We start from the raw sequence: 19,769 nt of genomic DNA, 5'->3' as shown, positions 1-19,769 counted from the left end.
TCCTTGCGTTTCTTCTCTATCTCGCAGACTATTTTGACAGATACAACTGACACTGCTGCACGCTCGCTCACTCGTTTAAAGTTGTGATTGGGCCAGCCCAGTGTCAATCAAGAAAAGAACCAATGGGCTGCTGATCTACGTGTTTCATGGGCTGGTCTGTCAGAAAAAAAAAAACTAACACTGACTTTTTTTTACCACTGCATTACACCGGCACAAACCCAGCGCCGCCAATTAAGCAAAACAAAACAAAACAAAACGAATGGGCCGCCGATGTACAAATTTTATGGGCCGTAAAAATAATAATAATAATAATAATGATAATAAATATTATGTATGAGTATGAGATGTATCGGCCAGTCCAGACTCCAGCCCTGCCTGACACATAAAATAAGGTTAATAGTTGGCTTGTTGGTGTTATGTAGCTTTAATGCCTTTTGATAACATCACACCACATGCATACATACAAAACTTGTTCTTGTTTCCTAATAAGGTTGCGTAGGGCTCAATCAGATATGATAGTAATGTTGTAAAACACTACTGGGCCAACTTCCTCTTACACAACTGAAGCATAGGGTGGATATCATTCCAAACCAAAGATAAGCATCAGAAGAAAAAAAGAAAAAAAGAGGAGAAAAAAAACAGCCAAATGTATTAGAATAGTTTTCTGCATATTATTAATAATTCATTAAAAGAAACAATTAATTAACCCTTTTAAAAATATAACATTATAGTCTACTAAAGTCTACAAATGATTGCACAAAAAAGAAAAGTCTCATTGACAAGGTACACCCTCATTAAAATTATGTTGAATATCATGAAACCTGTTAAGAATTTACCTCAGACTTAACGCAAATGCATTTCATAACGCAAATAAATGTAAATCTCATTATAGTAGTGCAAAAAAACAACAACTATTGCATCTAAATGGTAAAAAATGTATACAGCATGCTATCATTTGTTGTACAGCTTTTGTAAGTTTCTATAAATTCTATTTAATTTAAGTTAAATTTTTGTTAATAATTAAAAACTATTTTTAAAAGGGTGAAAAGTAACACTCAATGTTTAAATTAAAATGTCACAGTGCAAAAAAATCTCCATGGTCCTTAAAGTACGCTTCATTTTCTTTATGTAGAATATATTTTTTGTTAAATGTGACCTCAACATGTTTTCCTGTTTCACCCATAAATAACTTTTCAAGCCAACAGCCAAGTTAGCCTGTGCGTCTCATTTGACACAACACGCCACATCCCTGCGGCTTCAGACACATTTGCTTTTGCAAGATTAAACGAGACCTTATGTGATAAAGCCAAGTGTAATGCTTATCAGCTTTAAAAAATTACATTTAAAGCATCATGTTTTTTTTATAATTGTGTTTCACAAACTGTTTTTGTCAGAGCAGTCTCTTGGCCAAAGCAGAACACCACACTTCTGCTAAAGTATTTGCTGTCTATCTGTCTCACTGTTCCTGTCTGAGCTCTATGTGGTTTCTATACGATTTCTATAGCATCTATATTGCTATTACAGAGAAAACAGCTCAGAGAAACAGAAAAACATGATGGACAGTAGATACGAGAACTTGAAGGCCAGAGTGGAGTGAATTACGGAGATCTAATAGGACTGCCATGCAAACCCTCTGCATGCTCTGATTGGTTATTCTGTCTTGTCAGCCTTCACAGGCTCCGCCCCAGTGCTTCTGGAGCTCTGATTGGCTTCCTTGTCTTTCTTTTTATCATCTTTGCTGTCAATCAAAGCATGTTCACGCTTCACCATCTCTTCCAGCTCTGCCTGAAACCAAAAAGGTTGACATCTCATGCAACAAACAGTTTAAGAAGGGAACATTTTTACTGATTTAAATTAAATGTGAATGTGAATATTTATTGTATTTACCTTCCAGCCCAGCAGTTCGGCAAGAGCCATGCAGCCGTCATCACAGGTGCTCAGGTGAGCCACATCTCTGTGAACGATCAATAAAGTCAATCTTCGCAAACCACACTTATACATGTACGTGTCTAAATGCTCATTCACACCACCTGCCATTTTAAAAGTTTGGAAATACTTAAGACATTTTATGTTTTTTGGTATATTCAATAGTGGGGTATAATGGAGTACTGTATACATGAGCTGAAGGGGAAAATCTGGAATCTACTGCTGCTTAAATGTATATCTAATGAGTGATTATAATCAAGGTATTAATATTTTTCCTTCTAAATATCAAATGAGTTTAATGACATCTCTAGGCTTATGAGATTTTACTTTGTTATAGAAGTTACCAGTGTGATCACTGAAATGTTCTTTTCAGGTATTCTCTAATGTCTGTATTTGATATCTGAATGATATCTTTGATATCTTTTCTAGGGTACCCTGACAACTAAGGTCATTGAAGTCTATAGTTTAAGGGACCATTTCTCAGTTAAAGCTTTACTTTACGGTGTTATTTAAAAGTGTCCTCTCCTTGAGAGAAAGAACGCATTATCTTGATGTTTTGAGAATACTCTCCTGTTTAGAGTTAGAGCCTGGCCAAATCCAAGCTTGAAGAAGCTGTGTGTCGGTGTGTGTGTTCTTGGTTACAGGTTAAGGAACAACTGCATTATTGGAAAATGATTGAGTTGTTGTTCGGGACATGTTGGCGCCCAGCAACCCAGATCTGAGAACTGGAAGGTCACAACGTGCCTAACTTCAGGGTCCGAGTGTCAGCTGCATAATCAATGATGATATGATTCAGTCTATCTGTATATGTGTGGAAAATTACTATGTTTATCTATTTCTTAGCCAATGAGAATCATTTAACCTGAAGCAAGGATGTAGCTTAGACCTTGGTGTAGGGTATAACTGCTGTGTGTGTGTGTGTGTGTGTGTGTGTGTGTGTGTGTGTGCGCGTGTGTGTGTGGGGTATAACTGCTGTGATCTTTGTAACTGTAAACGGGCGGCCTACGAACTCCTGTGTGAGTCCTGTTAATCCCCTTACAGAGTCATTTGTCACATGCCATTTGTGCCTGTATTTCATAAAGTCCTTTTTTTTTTTTTATCATATCAAAGGTTAATGCTGAACTGAAAAAATCATATGTTTCCTCACGTCAAGCACAATTCCAATTTTGTGGTCAATTTTCAATAGCTAATTCTATATTACAGATAAAAATATATATATTTATTTTTTCCTGAAATAAAATTAATAACAAATCATTCAAAAATGATTTTGCATTAACAGAGCTAAATTGATCAAATAATGTAACTAAGTTCAATATCCTATTATATCAATAGTAAATCCTAGGAACACGCATAGCACACAAATAGCACAGTTTTAAGTCAATTAACTATATATTGTACCTGCTTAAATTCAGTATCATGTCATGAATAGTGTGAATAGTTTGTTACACTGTAAAATCTAATTAGTTAAACTTAAAGCATGCAAACCAAATGCCTTAGAAAACTAAGTAAAGTGAAATAGGAATATGTTGTACTGACAAATACTTAGTTTGAATACTTCACTTACACAAGAGTTCTAGTAACTAAAAAAGAACTGAGTACTTTATAATTTACTGTAGATTTACTCTTGACTTAGTATAGCTACTTTGCATGTTGAAGTCTGTGTGTCTCAAGCATGATCAATTGCAATATATTGACACAAATATAGAGGGATTATATCAACTCAATTCAAAGTTTTACAAGGTGTTTATGACATAAGTGTTAGCAATAAAAATGTAAAAGATCATTATTCAGCATGAAAAATAGACTAAAGGGATACTTCAGCATTTAGCATTAAGCTTTGCTTTTTGTGTGAACAGGCCTCAAAAAGACACGCTGTTTAACATGACAATACCTGGAGGCCTCACCTGTAGGCTTTATCTGAGTCAAAGTCCATTCCTCCTCCAAAAGCGAACAACCCCATGCCAAATTCCGACTGTCGGAGAAAGACACGTAATGCAAGAATGTAATTATAAAACGAATTTGTTTCATTCAAATGTTTATTATAATTAGATTAGCAATTACAGACCTGTCCGGTTTTCTCCATATTGATGAGCAGTCTAGGACAGCTGTTTGACACTCTAGAGATAAGACAATAAATGAGTCAGAGATTTAAACAACTGCAGACTTGCATAAAATTCTATTTTTGATGCGATGCGATGCGCTAGCCTGGCTCCGCCCTCCTACGTTCTTCCGCTCAATTTTCATTTTCCTTCAGTACTCCGTCTGGGTTTGCGGTATATTCGAGGGTTTTCTCCGGCCAAATTTTAACCGGTCCAATCAGTGAACAGAGCAGAGCAGAGAACGCTGAGGTTGTGCGCTAGTTTGAGTTGTAGGGTTACGTCACGACCAAACGTTAGCGATTGGTTATGGCAGATCCAGAGTGGCTCTGGGCAGATCCAATAGAAATGTACAAATGAAATGTACGAGATTCTGGTAGGACCAGGCTAGCGATGCGCATCATTCAATGTTAATTGTTGGAAAAATCAAATTAACCAACATTATTCATTTTCATTTAATTTGTGAATTTAATGCACATTAATTTGGATACCTGGAGACATGCTTACCTACTGACTAGTGATGCGAACGGCTGAACCTGTAGGGATGTGCCCAATATGATGAGAAGATCACATCGAGGAAAGTCCTGCGGTACACAGTGGGATGACAGTAAGAGTTGAACTGAAAATGTGGAATGACTGGCTTCGACCTTAAAGATGGACTGAATTCTCACCATTTTCATGGAAGTGAAGAATCGGGCAGGTAGATTCTCCCCAAAAAACACAATATCTAAAAAAGGACGAGAAATATATCCACAAAGAGGCTAAAACCATCAGAATATAAAAAGAGACTAGTCACCAATGAAAGCAATTTAATGACGGAGTGACAATAGGACTGTTCCTCACACTAAGCTTGTATGGTATGGTATTTATACCATAAAAATAGTTTCATTCCATATTCAATTTATTTGTATGCTAAAGGAATTCTGCAATATATCTTTTGTGTTTTGTGGAAGAAAGAAAACCATACAGTTTTGGAACAATATGAGAGTAAATAAATGACGACAGAATTATCATTTTTGGGGTGAACTATGTCTTGAATAGTTCCGGCAGATTCCTCTCCTGCTCTGAAAGCCCAGTTAGGTCCTCTCTCAACAAATGTATGCAAATAAATCAAAAACCTTGGAGTGATCTTTGACTCTTCACTATTTTTTGATAAACAAATTAGTGCGGTTATTAGAGGAAGCTTTTTCCATTTAAGATCTATTGCAAAGTTGAAGAACCTTCTTTCAAGCAAAGATTTAGAAGGTGCAATTCATGCATTTGCAACATCACGATTAGACTATTGCAACTCTCTTTATTGTGGTCTTCCTCAATCTTCACTATCTCGATTACAAATTGTGCAAAATGCGGCTGCAAGACATTTTTGACTGGGTCTAGAAAGAGGGATCATATTTCTCCTGTTTTGGCATCCCTTCACTGGCTTCCCATTAAGTTTCAAGTTGATTTTAAGATCCTTATGTTTGTTTATAAGGCGTTGTCTGGCTGTGCACCAAGGTATATTTGTGATCTTATTGTGCCATACTGTCCTGCTAGGGCACTTAGATCTTCAAATCACTTGCTTTTAAATGTGTCACGAAGTCGCTACAAATTAAAGGGTGATCGGGCCTTTTCTGTGGCTGGGCCCAAGCTTTGGAATGCTCTCCCTTATCATGTGAGGTCTGCTCCTTCATTGGACATTTTTAAATCTACTCTGAAAACACATTTTTATTCTTTAGCTTTTGGAAACGTGTAATTGTTGTTTTTTATAGTGTAGTCCTGCTATGCACTATGTACAGCACTTTGGATCAATTTGTATTGTGTTAAATGTGCTTTATAAATAAAGGTTGTTGTGGTGTTGTTGTTGTTGTTGTTGAATCCAAAACTAATTCTAATAAGAAAAAGAAAAGGCTCCAGATATTATTCTTGTTCTTAGAAATGATTGCTCTTACCAGGTTTGACCAGGCTTCCACAGGAATCGCACTTAGGAATATCTTCAGAGAAAATTTTATCTGCGAGTCAGAAACATGGAATAAGAATAGTGAAGCGAAACAACATTCCCACATCTCGTTTAAAACTGAGACCGCAGAGACATGTCAGTGTTCAATCCTGTACCTTTCATCCAGTCCATGGAGTACTCCTTACGACAGAGGAAGCTCACGCAGTGAGAGGTGTGAAATGTGCCATGAGCTTCAATCAGGTCCTCGCCTTCCAGACCGGCAACTCTCTCTAGAGTATCGATATTCTGAAAAAAAATAACAATAATAATTGTATAATATACATATATTATTGTTTCGCTCGCAAAGTAAGTGCGTATTCAATATATGCAGCCGAACACTGTCTTACCTGAGAGTAACAGCGACTCAGTAGGCCTTTGTCCTTCAGCATCTTCATGAAATAGTGACACACTGTGGGCTGGAGAAACCAAAGCGCATTCAACAGTCAAAACTACATTCATCACAGTATTAGATGGGTCATTATTTGTATGTGGTGCCTTTCTGACCTCATGACATGACAAAGAAGACCATGTAATATGTGTAAAATAATAATAATGAAATGTGTACGTCAACATTTTTTTATTTTGTTCGATTTGTTTATTCTATGCTTGCAAATTGAATGACTGGTATTTAAAAAAAAAATACTTATTCCACACTGCTGTCTAAAATTGGATTTTTGGTAAGACTTTACAATAAGGTCTCATTTGTTAACATTAGTTAATGCATTTACTTACATAAACTAAAAATGAGCAATAGATTTTTACAGCATTTATTAGGGTCCAAGCCTAAGGGGTGAAGGGCCCTATAGTTTTCCTATGGCAAACCTTCAAACTTTCAGGCACGTTTGGTGCCCTTAACATGCTCAAAAACTCTTGAAACTTTGCACACACGTTGGAATCGTCGGCCATCAGGACCGGGCCCTAGCACACATGGGCAACCTTTTATATGGTTGTATTTGAGGGGCTCTGTAGTGCACCCCTTTTCAGCTACAGTAACCAAACTTCATACATTTATAGATCTCATGGTACCAACTGCTGCAGTAACTGTGGCATATTCAAACAATTTTGATGAAGTTCTTTTACATTTACCCACTTTAAATAACTTTGGATTTTAATAATGCTGAGATTGACTAAGATGAATAAATGCTATAGAAGTTGTTCATTGTTAGTTTAAGTTAACTAATGTAGTTAACTAATGTTAACAAATGAAACCACACTGTAAAGTTTGCAGGATTTTTCCATTTGAAGAAAAAAAAACTAAAACAATTTAAGACAAAAGAGTATAAAAAGAGAAGAGAGAAGAGAGAAGATTCATAAACTACCTTAAACTGTCCTGGGTAGAGCTCTCTGGCCAGAGCAAAGAAGGGCTCCGGATGTTTCTGGAAAAAGGGAATGGAAAAATACTTTCAAATATGACTTATGTCCTCTTAGATGACAAACAATGAGAGTAAGACAGCAGCATTTCTTCAGAATCACAATCAGACCTTGAAATAGTCGATCTGAAAGATGGCCTCTGGGTAAGGCAGGTTGTACTTCTGTAAATTGGCATATAGACCAGTGCCAGGAGATCGGAAATCTGGGATTCCAGCAGCTACATTATGAATAATTTACAGGTTAATTAAAGGCACACTATGTAACTTTTTTTGTTAAAATTAACACAATTTAAATAATGAGTCAATACATCATCAGTCCTTCTTCCAAAACGTGTTTTTGTCTTAACCTAATTCCCTATGGTAAGCAATTATAAGCGTTTATATTTTAGACCTGACAGGATGGTTTTTACAGAAAATTGCGAACATGTCACTCGCCCGTGATTGTTTCATCATATCCGTAAATAGAGAGAGGTTGCTCCGGCTACTTTGACGTGTGTATGGTGTGGGAGTGTCGTAAGTTAGTTGTTACAAAGAGCGAGAAAGCTTGACATGGAGCAGATAAATCTCCAACCTCCGGGGAATCACGTGTTTTAAACAAATGCCGAATAGAGGAGAGTCCGCTGGAGAAAAAGAGAACGCAACAGAGCTCGTAATAAAACAAGAACCAACACTGGATTGGCTTTTCAGAGATGGCGAGAACCGAGGGATTTGAAATGTTGTAGAAGCGATGCAGAGATGGCTTTTTTATTTCTCAACAGGTGAGTAAGGTATTTAACTGAACAGATAAGCTGCCATATGTAGCTCTCTAACGGAGTTCATTGTAAAGCATCAATGGGTAAAGCTACAGTAACGTCTTCAGCTAGCCAGCTTTCCATCTAAACTGGTTATATAATCTCTTAAGCCTAGTAGTGAATATTTTATTAGCAGAAGAATAATATTCATCCACACAGTCACGCAGAGATGAAGCACAACCAAAACAACGTTCTTCCGGAAAAAGCATGCAGTTTTGATTTTTAACCGCTAGAGGGCCAAATGTGACAGTGTACCTTTAATAAAAAAGTCATTAATAAAGTCAATAATAATACATTTAAAATTAAAATAGTATGACCACAGATCATTTGCATCTACAGAATATATTCATGCAGCTCTGAAAAAAAATAAGACCACTGCAAAATGATCAGTGTATCTGGATTTACTATTTATACAGATTGTATTTATTTGAGTACAAATTTTTTTTTTATTGTTTCATTCTATAAACTACTACTGCATTTTCTTCATTTATTTGCAGAAAGATCAAGACTTAATATTCTGCAATATTATTGACCTGACTGCACTGATATCACTGTTTTCTCCAGAGCTGCTTTATAGATGAATTGAACTCTTTCCATAATTGATTATCTTTACACAGTTATTGAACCAAACTGAATCAACACTGAACTGACTTCACAATTGTCATTGAATCATTATTTTCTAGTTGATCACTGTAAAGCTATACAATCTCTATTGTATAAAGTGCTATATATAAATAAAGGTGACTTGACTTGTTTTCTTTGCATTATTTTAGGTCTGGCATCTTTTTTTTGTTATTTTGACCAATTGTTATTTTCTCCAATAAATGCTCTAAATCACAATATTTTATTTGAAATTGGAAAGAAATGCTATCAGTAGTTTATAGAATAAAACAAAAATGTTGATTTTACTAAAACCCATTCAGAGAAACCAATAATCTTGCTTTTTTCAGAACTCAATAAAATACAGCAGCAGAAAATACTACAAGTATTATAGCCTGTTTAATTTTAAGGATCAGTGATAGGAAATGGTCTAAAAAACTAAATTATGACTGCTTTTAAGCAAGAAAACTTAGCCAGAGGTTATAAAAGGGCTCTGTCATTATAACAGGTCTTAAAAATATGATCTATTTAAAAATAACTATGCTTAATTTAAGAAAATGTAATTTTATGATAAGATATTTACTTACATGTAGATATTCCAGCTCCAACCATACAGATAATGTTCTTGCCTGTTGACACAGACAGACACATCAAACTTCCTGAACAACCGACTCCTCAAACAGAGCCATGTTTTCACAGCACCATGTTAACACTGTTTCAGGAAGACAACCTTCAATTGGCTTTCTTATAGTTGGCTGTACATATTGAATGGAATATAATAGAGTATTTTAACATCGAAAAAATGACACACTTCACACCTACCACCCTCATCTGAGAAGTCAACTCACATTTGTCACTCAGGATGTAGCGGGCGACCCCATCCAGGGTCAGCTCATCCAAGACTTTCTCTCCAGGACTCAGGCCAAGGGTCCGTGAGAAGAGACTGCGCAGGAAATCCACTGAAAAACATCGAACTTTAGCTAAGATCACATGAGCTCTTTAGATGTACTTAAGGGAGAAATTCCTTGACACATACTCTCAGTGTCTCCTGAAGCTTCGCCTTCGTCACTGCTGTCGTCAGACTGACCCTGCAAAAAAAGTTACAAAAAGAATTACAGAGATTACCAATCCACTCCAATAATAGAAAACACTCACTATTAAAAAATGTCTTAATAATATATTAGGAGTAAGAAATAAAGTGTGAACTTGTACATGGTGGATGTTTGCTAAATTGACTTGTCTCATGTTTGTCTAACATATTCATCTCCTATATATACACACACGTTTTGTGAAAGAAAAAAACACTAGAAAAATATGACTGATATACTAATATATGGCTGAAATTTGGCCTTTTTAAAAATATTGGCATTGGTTGATAATGATGCCGGCTTGATTAACAGATGTATTAGTTCCATTCATGTCAGTTTCAAATTCTATTGGCAGCTTTTCAATATTTTTTTTTTTTGTACATATTTTGTAAAACAAACCTTTTTATTAATTAAATTAATTATTATATATTTTTACTATTTTATTTTTACTTAACTTTTAACCACTGAAAAATATAGGCCAATAATAATGTTGATATGTATGGTAATAATAATAATACTGTAGCACTACCATGGTAAAGTGATGGCACAAAATGGTAATACCATGGTATTTTGATAAATACTTCAGAGCACTTCAAAGTACCATGTATTTCCAAGGTCCAAAAAAAAGGTGTTTTAGCTTTTTAAAAGCCCCAAATTACATGGTTATTAGTCAGGTAAATGTCCTTGATTAGTATAATGATGTTTTTAGTGTCGTGACTCGTGTGCCAGGTATAATGAACTTATTTTGTTTAATAAATACAAACATTCATCTCTATCATAATAACAACTCATGGTTATTTACCTCGAGATCTGGTATCTCAGCCTCCTCTTCTGCCCTTTTAGAAACCTCTACAGGACACAATAAATCATATCACACTGATGTGACTGTCATAATAACAAATATCAATCACACAAACAGCGAAAAACTTCCAATGCACACTTAGCTTTCTCTTTTGCTAAAGGCTAACTGGATCTGACAACACCCATATATACAAAGGCATAATTATATTACCTTCAGACATCTATCCGCTTTCAAACAGTACTATACAATTCCAAAACACATAAAGTTAAGAGATGACAGCACTGTTTTTATTAAAGGGACAATTACTTGTGTGCGTCGCTAATATTTCTTTGGGTGGCTTGGCTAATGTTGATAGTAAATGTTTAATATGGCACATATACAGTTATTCCTCAAGGGGGCGCATGGAGGCTCAGATTGCCATTTAAATCAATTAATTATATTTTTGGAGAAACATATATGCTAAAAGTACGATCATTTAAATTCATTAATGTAAAGGAATGGACCTGACATATGAAAATCCGCCCTTGTAATGGATATCAAATTAAAACACGGATCTAGCGATCACAAACGACTGTGATTGGTCCTTCCTGACAGTGATGAGAAAAGTAACACGCATCACATGACATGCCATCTCTGCTTCGCACAAGTGTCGATCATAAATAATGTACACCGGTATAATGAAACTGAAAATGTATAGCCATTTAATTTTTATCTATTTATCGAATCTGAATAATTAGAAACAGCTTTTGGGCCTCACGTGCACGCCCAGTTCGGCTATCGTGAAAATTACCATTATTTACAATTCTATATTATTTATACATAATAGTTGTCTACAATTTATTGATCAGATCTTCCGGGTGGAAACTAATGATTTGTTCTTATATTATATTAGTTCAAAACATGTGTTTCAAGGACAATTTACAAACCGTAGTCATCTTTTTTGATTGAAAGTAGATTGTTCAAATATTTACATTAAAGAAAAACATTACCTATAGCGAGATTTCTTCATCCACCTTTCCATTGCATGTGCCTCAGTCTGTCTAACACTTAAATATCCTCACACCTCTATAAAAAGGATTACAGGATTTACTCCACCTGACTAATTAGACTCAACACCTTTTATGGATGGTACCATAGTATTACCATGTACCACCACAGTGCTGTTTCATTAGGGAAAGTGGTAGCACTTTATTTTACAGTTTTGCATGTACATACCATGTACTTGTTGACTAGTAACTGCGTCCTAACCTTAACCCATGTAGTTACCTTACACTGGTTTTGTGGTAAGTACACTGTAAGAAAAGTGCAAGTGGAAAAGCAGCGGTTTATAAGGAACAAATCATGTTTTAAGAACAAGTTCTCAACATTTACATATAAAACTTTATTGTGTCTGTCTCAAAAGAACAATGTATTTTACAACAGTTAAATATAAGTACACAGAACATACATGGGTGCAACACCATAACTCAGCCATGTAGTTTATATATGTCTGACTCCAGTGTTTGCGGAAGCTTCATGATCCTCCTCTGTTGGCTCTCGGGTGTCTGGCTGGATCAGGCCCTGCTCGTATTCAGCTCCAGTGACCCGACAGTGCGGCAGCATTTCCTCCAGCAGAATCCGGACCAGGCCTGGACTCTGAAGCCGGGCAAGTCCCGAAATATCCAGACGCTGTAGCTTTCTGTGGAGTAAAGACAGATCAAATAACACAGAAAATGAGGTTTAAAAAAACATACAAGGTATGATTTGGTTATTTGTTGCCCTACAAATATTTTGGGACACATGTCAGACTGAAATAAAAACCAAAGGACTACTAAAACAGTATTTTCGGGCATAAGTCCCAAGTGAAGACTGATCACCTGAGGTTTTGTAATGCAGCGAGACCTCCTACAGTGACACAAGGGCAGTGCGACACGTCTAACTCCACCAGACTTTCTCCAAAGACATGAAGACGAGCAAGAAACCAGTCGTCCACTTCAGGACATCCTCGCAGAGAGAGACTCTGCAGTTTATTCTGCTTTACTGAGAAGAGACAATTTGTTTGAGTGAGCCAGAGAACAATAATACACCACAACAATATGTTTTACTAGCAGCTGAACACTTCATAATCTTCATATGGATCATATGTTTTGTTACTATTTGATTCAGGAAGGGATTTTCTGTTGGCTACGTCTATACTGTTCAACATCTATCATGACAACTCCCAGAACAGATGTAAACTGCATTTATTGATAAGAATGTGTTAAGGCCCATTCACACCAAGAACAAAAAGTATATTAGCTGCTGCTTTGCCGTCTGAATCTCGAAACATAATTTGGCTTCATAATAAGGAAGGATTTCATATTGACTAGTCAAAGGCTGAGACATCAGGAGAAGTTGATTACCAAGGTTGTCAAGTCCATTATGGTTTATTATAGTGCCACTCAGATCTACTTCCTCTATTTGTGCGTCAGGTGTGCTCATGAAGTCATAGCTGAATCTTCCTCTCGAGTCTGGACGAAACCATTCAGACTGGCCTGCAAATCTAGAGACACAAGGGTTGAACTCATACAGGTTTGAAACAACTTGAGGGTGAGTGAATGATGACAGAAAAGTGAACTATCCCTTTAAGGACTTACTGTCCATAACACTCTCTATGATCTCATTTCCTGCCTTTTTCCCTGCACCACATATTTTGATTCGGCAGACAAATAGTAATTAAGCAGTTTTGTTTGAAATAATTATGAAATATTAAGCTAAACTACTCAAGGATTTCATTTCAAGGGTAAAACTTTACAATAAGGTCTCATTTGTTAACAAAAGTTAATACATTAACTAACAATGAACAATATTCTCTTACATCATTTATTAACCTTTGATAATGTTGCTTAAAAAAATAAATATCATGTTCATGTTAGTTCATTAGAATGGCATGAAACTTGGTAAAGGTTTTGGCACTTGCTATGTGAACACAAAAGAAAAAATATTCAAATGAAATAGGTTAAATGAAAAAGATAGTCACACTTGTACAAAAATGACCGCATTGGAAATGAATGGGAAGTGAATTTCATCTAGTGGAAACATTTGGTACAAACAAAATCTTACTGAAAGCTCATTCTCACATATATAAAACTCAAATTTGGAACACAACTTGTTTAATAAATTCATGGCTATTTAATAAATGTTTTTTTTAAACCTTTTTTTTTTTCACTGCGAAGTGTCTTCTTTAAAAAGAGACCCAACTTAAGTCTGTGCTCAAAAGCATCCAAGATTCATCACAGTTTAAGCTGGACATTTCATTTTCAGGTCTATGCTCAAAAAGTTAATAAATGGATTATAACTACTGTATAAATATATTTTAGTACCATAAAATTCCCTACAAATAAATAGTAAATATAAATGGTAAGGTAAATTCATTTGATTGAAATAAAAAAATGTCAGCCGTTTTTGAGCGCCACGCGAGGAACACCATAAATGTATTAATCTGAGATAAACATTAAAGCTGCCGTCGGCAACATTTTTTTGATCATATTCAGTGTAATCGACACTATAATCCGACAGAACAACATAAATAAGGTGGTTTTAGAAAAAAACCCGAGCTTCTAACTCCACCTGGAGCGTGTTATTTGTTTTGCAAAAATCCAGCGCTCCCGCTTCATCAGGTCCAATCAGCGCAGGGGGGTGTGAGATCTGACTGTCAATCACAGGTCGTGCACACGCCACAGATCCCCCTCACTCGCGCACGTTAATATCACATGCACACGCCAACGCCTGAAGTTCGCCTGGAGATTGCATGAAGCGTGATGGCGGAGAGAAAATCTACTAACAAGCTTCCAATTCCTCGGTTATTGCTATCTATGGATAGATTAGCCAGGGCAGCCTACCTCCGAGTCCATGGTGTTGATAGATGCTGAAGAGACGGACGCGTTCACAGAAAATCAGGTACACACGCACAGTGACGCACTGACGAGCACGACCTCGATGGGAGGGTGCTCGCTGGTAGTGGGGAGGGGCATGAGAGTTGTAAACATTCAAAATTTTGGCTAATCGACCCAATCTGCCAGACTTGCCGACGGCAGCTTTAACTAAGATGAATGAATGCTGCAGAAGTATTGTTCATTGTAGTTAATGTAGTTAACTAATGTTAACGAATGAAACCTTATTGTTTTTTCTTCATAATGACTTCAGACTTTATGCCCTCAATTAACTTTAATTCACAAAAAATATTCAGCAGTAAAATGTGTATTCATTTAATGAATGTTTGAATTTCATTTTAATGAAGTTTTTAATTGATTAACAGACAAAAAAAAAAAAAAAAAAGATATAAAAAAGGGGTGTCACATCATGGACTCTTACCTGAAGCTCCCTCTGAGAGTCAGAATATAATAGGCCGCTCCTATATTATCACCAAACCTCTGCTGTGCATAACCAAAAAACCTACAGAAAAAAAACCGTAAAGTCAACATTTCAGCAGAGAGAAATAAGTAAATAAAAAATGACAAAAATGGTTTTCATTTACAGTGCAATATTCTATTGAGAAATAAGACAATAACACATCTGAGCACACATACACTGGCACTTACGTATTCTTGCTTCTGACCAATTTCGTCCTCGCCCAGTCATTCCAACCTACAATGTGCTCCACATCATAGAAGTAGCGACTGAGATTTAATAAGAGCCTGGTGAAGACGGATGGAGGAGCAGCTGAACTCAAACCCCTCCTGACAGCAGCAGCAGCACAGGCGTGTGCTGAACATCTCCTCATGCCATGGGACTTACATAAAGAGACAATATATGAGACATAAAGAGCATTTACAACATGATGCTACCAAGAAGATGAACAAGTTTCAGATTAAAAAGCATATCCAGTTAACAACAACATATGTTTGATGAAACTTAGACTAATAATATTTAGTATGTGAAACTGTAGCATGAATTTAGCCCTCACAGAAGTACTGTGGTTTCATGGATGGGAGATCAGATGGCATTATCATCATGGTACGGTGACAAATAATGGCAATTTCCATGACATTTACGTTACCATTTATAATTCTGAACAATCAGCCTTCTTTCAATTCATGAGCTGGAACATGAGATGAATTCATTTCTATAGGTGGCATTTCAAACATTGATTACCTGCATCTAATATTTCTGAAAATACCTCATATGTGGAGCTGGATTAATATGTTTATGGGTAATTAATGCTGAAAATGACACTTGGAGCAGTTTCTTTGAAATATTTATATATATATATATATATATATATATATATATATATATATATATATATATATATACATACACACACATACATATATATATATATATATATATATATATATATATATATATATATATATATATATATACACATACATACATTATATATATATATATATATATATATATATATATATATGCATATATTGTAATTGTGCCTCAGGAATTGATTTAATTCCTGAATTTGAATCGAATGAATTGATTCCTTGACATTGCACTTTAGGTAGCTACTTCATAACACCATGGTAACGTTACCAGGTACAAAACAACAACAAAACATTACATTACCATGGTATAAACATGGTAACATCGAGCATTTTGCTAGTTTTTTTTGCTAGTATAGAACTATGCACAAGTGACTCGATTATAAAATTAACCAATTGAAATGTAAAACTCTGGCGTGTGTTATGGAGAGAAAAACAACAGCAACAATTTCCTCAATAAATGAAATGTATACACGCAGGACAGTTGAACTCACCAGCAAGGAGGCTGCCATGTTTTTTTTCTTCTTCTTCTTGTAATTTCAAAGATTTGGCGTTAGGAGGCGCGATCTCAGCGAACCCATTGAACTAACGTCTACACGTTTTAACTGAGTTCGGATTAGTGTTATAATGTAGACATTTTATTGGCTTATTTGTATAATAAAAAAGAACAGCAGTACTTAATTGTCTCATTTGTATATCAGTTTGCATGTTTGCGTTTTCGTTACACTTACATGTTTTGACCAGCAGATGTCGCCACCGTGTAGTATTTTGAGCTTCTTAAAACAGTGAATGATAATGATTTCGATTGGTTCAGTTGATTCGGAGCTTCGAGAAAAGCTCTGTTTCTCCCACCAGTACTAGGGGAAATTGCTTCTGTCTCTTCGTGTAATCCCAGTCTGACTTGGGTGAGATCAGATCTCTGTGTGGGTCAGAAAATCTGTTGCAAGACTTGGACATTCAAAATTAGATTTCCTGAAGGTAAGTAGCCCGAGTGGATGAAAACAAAGAGCTTACTTGCACACCTCCAAAAGGTTTGTCTTTGGACCACTGACGCAAGAACTCTCACATCAACTACAGTTTGATGAAAATACATCTGCCAGAGCTTATATTGTGCCCAAACTTATATGATTGTAAAATGAAGGGGTCATGACTGAGAAATCAAATTTGCCTTGATCTTTTGACATGATATAAGAGGTATTTGTCCCATTAAAACATCCTGCAAAATTGAATGGCGTAAAAAGGCCTCCTTATTATAATAAAAAGCATGTATGGGTCGACAGTTGAGGACCCCATTGCCTTACATACTATGGGGAAAAAATGCAATGGAAGTCAATGGGGTCCCATCCATTGTTTGGTTATACCAACATTGTCCAAAATATCTTCTTTTGTGCTCAGCAGAAGAAAGAAACTCATTTGGGTTTGAAACAACTTGAGGGAGAGTAAATGATGAATATTACTAGCCCTGTTGCTTTCCAGTGACCCTCACCAACCCAAATCTCCCAACCCAATCATTTATATATTGGAAATATATTTTCTTCTCATAAGGGCAGGGGCCCCAGGATCCTTAAATATGAATATTAACTTTAGGTTTGACAAGCACTCTACAATAAATAATTTATTCAGTAAGAAACCTATGATAATCAGGATCTTGTGTGTCCGTGTTTGGCGGTGTACAGTATGTGATGCATTTTATTAACAGCTGTTTGTTAACTCCTCACCCTTATGAAAAGAAAATATATTTCCCTATACATGAATGATCAATATATTAAATGGTTTAACAGTATATTTGAAAATATACAGAATAATATATTATGTTATACAATATATTGAATTATACATAAGGAATTGCCGACAATATGTGACAATATATTTTCTAATTTGTCATAATGTATGTAATTTTATATTCAGTAAGACACTTCATATAATATATAGATGACTAGATGTATATGTGATCAATATGGTACTGCATGTGTAATATGTAATATCGCATTATATTTTGCAGTATATTCCCATTTTAAAAAAAAATTTCCCTGAAGGGGTGTTTCACTCTTTATTATAGTTTTCACTCTTACACAATAGCGATGACAAATAGTTTCTAATAGTTTAACAATATACACACAGATTCCACCATTGGACACATAAACTTATCACACAGTATAAAAGTTGCTGGTGAATGTATGACGATTCATACAGTATTTGGCAGAAAATGGAGCAGGTTGTTCATCAGGTGCTGTCAGACTGTTCCTCAAGAGAAGTGATGCACACAGAGAAAACAAACACCTTATTAAATATGCCAGACACCCATATTCCTTTTATAATTGATAGCTAAATAAATATCTGTTTTGTTGTGCAGCTTCTGCTGTAAAACAGCTCTAAAAAGACAATAGCAAGCACTCATTATTCCGTTTAAATCAGTTCATCAATTCTGCTATGAGTTGAGTTTATCTATAAAGCAGCTCTGCAGAAAACTGGTCATAGGGTCTGTGCAGAGGACTTTCCTGGTTCTCACGGTCTTCTCCGCAGGGGATCTGTCTCTACGGCTCGTCTAGTTGTCATGGTCTCTGCTGACATTCAGGGCTGTAAGGAATAAGGATGAGACAGACTAATATAAGCATAGATGCAATTCCTCTTATGACGTAACAAGTACATTAGATGTTATGGGAAGTGCTGTGAAACTTCTTTGCACTATATATTGTATGTTTGTTCATATGTGTGTCCTTGATCTTGGTGTTTTTTCTCTTCTTTCTTTCTTATGTTTCTTTCATGTCTTGTCTCATTTTCTCTCAATAAATATATGATGTTGTTGAGATCTCTTCTAAAACTATAAAAGAGACCATTGTGAGTGTGTTAGAGTTTTTGTCTCAGGAGACAAGTGTGAGAAGCAGAAGACTCAAGCAAAAGTCTCCATTTGATGTCAAAGTAACCTAATTTTTGTCTAGTAGAAACATTTGAGATGTTAAAGAGATCTCATCTTTCTTTTTTTCTTCTATGGGGTGTTTGTTTCCCGAACAAGGCTAGGAAGACTGTTCCAAAGTTTTGGTGCTAAGTAGGAAAATGATCTACCACCTGCAGTTGTTTCTGATATTCTAGGTATTATCACGATAAACATGAAGGACTATAATGCGTTAAGAGCTCGCTCAAGTACTGGGGAGCTAAACCATTTAGTGCTTTATGAGTAATCAGCAAGATTTTAAAATGTATGATCTGCTGCTGCGTTTTGGACTAGCTGTAATTTGTTTATTAAGCGTGCAGGGCAACCACCCATAAGAGCATTACAATAATCTAGCCTTGAGGTCATGAATGCATGAATTAACTTTTCTGCATTTGTCATTTAAGAGCATGTGAGCATATGTCGTAATTTAGATATATTTTTAAGATGAAAAAAAAAAAGATTTTTCGAAATGCTTTCAAATGAAAGATTGGTATCAAAGAGCACACCCAGGTTCTTAACTGACGACAAAGACTTGACAGAGCAGCCATCAATTGTTAGACAGTTTTCTAGGTTATTACGTGTGGATTTTTCTGTGCAGTAAGTGTTGTGTAAATTTGCCATATCCCAGAGTTTTTTTTGTGCATCCATATATAATTCTTTAAAGGGGTTGTATAATGCCCTTTTCACAAAATGTAAAATAAGTCTTTGACGTCCCCAGAGTGTGTTTGTGAAGTTTTAGCTCAAAATACCCCCCAGATATTTTTATATATCATGTTAAAGTTGTCACTTTTTGAGGGTGAGCAAAAACGCAGTTTTTGTGTCTGTTCCTTTAAATGCAAATGAGCTGCTGCTCCCGTCACAGGGGGCGGAGCTTCAAGAGCTCTTGTCCTTTTACCTCAAACAGACATGCACTGAAAATTTCAAAAACATTTAGCCTTTTATGTTCAAA

General features: G+C 35.8%; 2 protein-coding genes across 2 annotated transcripts; both read right to left on the bottom strand.

Annotated features, from left to right (window-relative positions):
- Positions 1 to 400: 400 nt before the first annotated feature.
- Positions 401 to 11,018, bottom strand: sirt2 (sirtuin 2 (silent mating type information regulation 2, homolog) 2). The gene is made up of 16 exons (XM_082180682.1): positions 10,859 to 11,018; positions 10,649 to 10,695; positions 9,795 to 9,846; positions 9,607 to 9,717; positions 9,346 to 9,387; positions 7,479 to 7,585; positions 7,317 to 7,373; positions 6,345 to 6,413; positions 6,114 to 6,243; positions 5,951 to 6,010; positions 4,694 to 4,749; positions 4,530 to 4,606; positions 3,992 to 4,043; positions 3,831 to 3,898; positions 1,888 to 1,954; positions 401 to 1,785 (listed from the first exon to the last, which is right to left on the bottom strand). The coding sequence occupies exons 1-16, from the start codon at positions 10,866 to 10,868 to the stop codon at positions 1,651 to 1,653; spliced, it is 1,140 nt and encodes a 379-aa protein (XP_082036808.1). The 5' UTR covers positions 10,869 to 11,018; the 3' UTR covers positions 401 to 1,650.
- A 987-nt stretch (positions 11,019 to 12,005) lies between these two features.
- On the bottom strand, positions 12,006 to 16,504 carry dmac2 (distal membrane arm assembly component 2). Its single transcript, XM_082180729.1, has 6 exons — positions 16,383 to 16,504; positions 15,208 to 15,398; positions 14,981 to 15,061; positions 13,030 to 13,169; positions 12,505 to 12,667; positions 12,006 to 12,326 (listed from the first exon to the last, which is right to left on the bottom strand). Exons 1-6 carry the CDS (start codon positions 16,398 to 16,400, stop codon positions 12,128 to 12,130), a joined length of 792 nt encoding a protein of 263 aa, XP_082036855.1. The 5' UTR covers positions 16,401 to 16,504; the 3' UTR covers positions 12,006 to 12,127.
- Between the last annotated feature and the right edge of the window lie 3,265 nt (positions 16,505 to 19,769).

The sequence above is a fragment of the Leuciscus leuciscus genome (genome assembly GCF_965113295.1).
Source record: "Leuciscus leuciscus genome assembly, chromosome: 9".
NCBI lineage: Eukaryota > Metazoa > Chordata > Actinopteri > Cypriniformes > Leuciscidae > Leuciscus > Leuciscus leuciscus.
The sequence above is the reverse complement of the archived record's forward strand: the minus strand, read 5'-3'. Positions and strand labels throughout refer to the sequence as shown.

Excerpts from the sequence above, each read along its gene's own strand:
- dmac2 (XM_082180729.1), bottom strand. Across the intron at positions 13,170-14,980 it reads ACTCTCAGAGGGAGCTTCAG|ATTTGCAGGCCAGTCTGAAT; the intron begins GTAAGAGTCCAT and ends TTGTGTCTCTAG. Across the intron at positions 12,668-13,029 it reads TAATGGACTTGACAACCTTG|TAAAGCAGAATAAACTGCAG; the intron begins GTAATCAACTTC and ends GTCTCTTCTCAG.
- sirt2 (XM_082180682.1), bottom strand. Across the intron at positions 9,847-10,648 it reads CTGAGATACCAGATCTCGAG|GGTCAGTCTGACGACAGCAG; the intron begins GTAAATAACCAT and ends CTTTTTTTGCAG. Across the intron at positions 1,955-3,830 it reads GACTCAGATAAAGCCTACAG|AGATGTGGCTCACCTGAGCA; the intron begins GTGAGGCCTCCA and ends GATCGTTCACAG.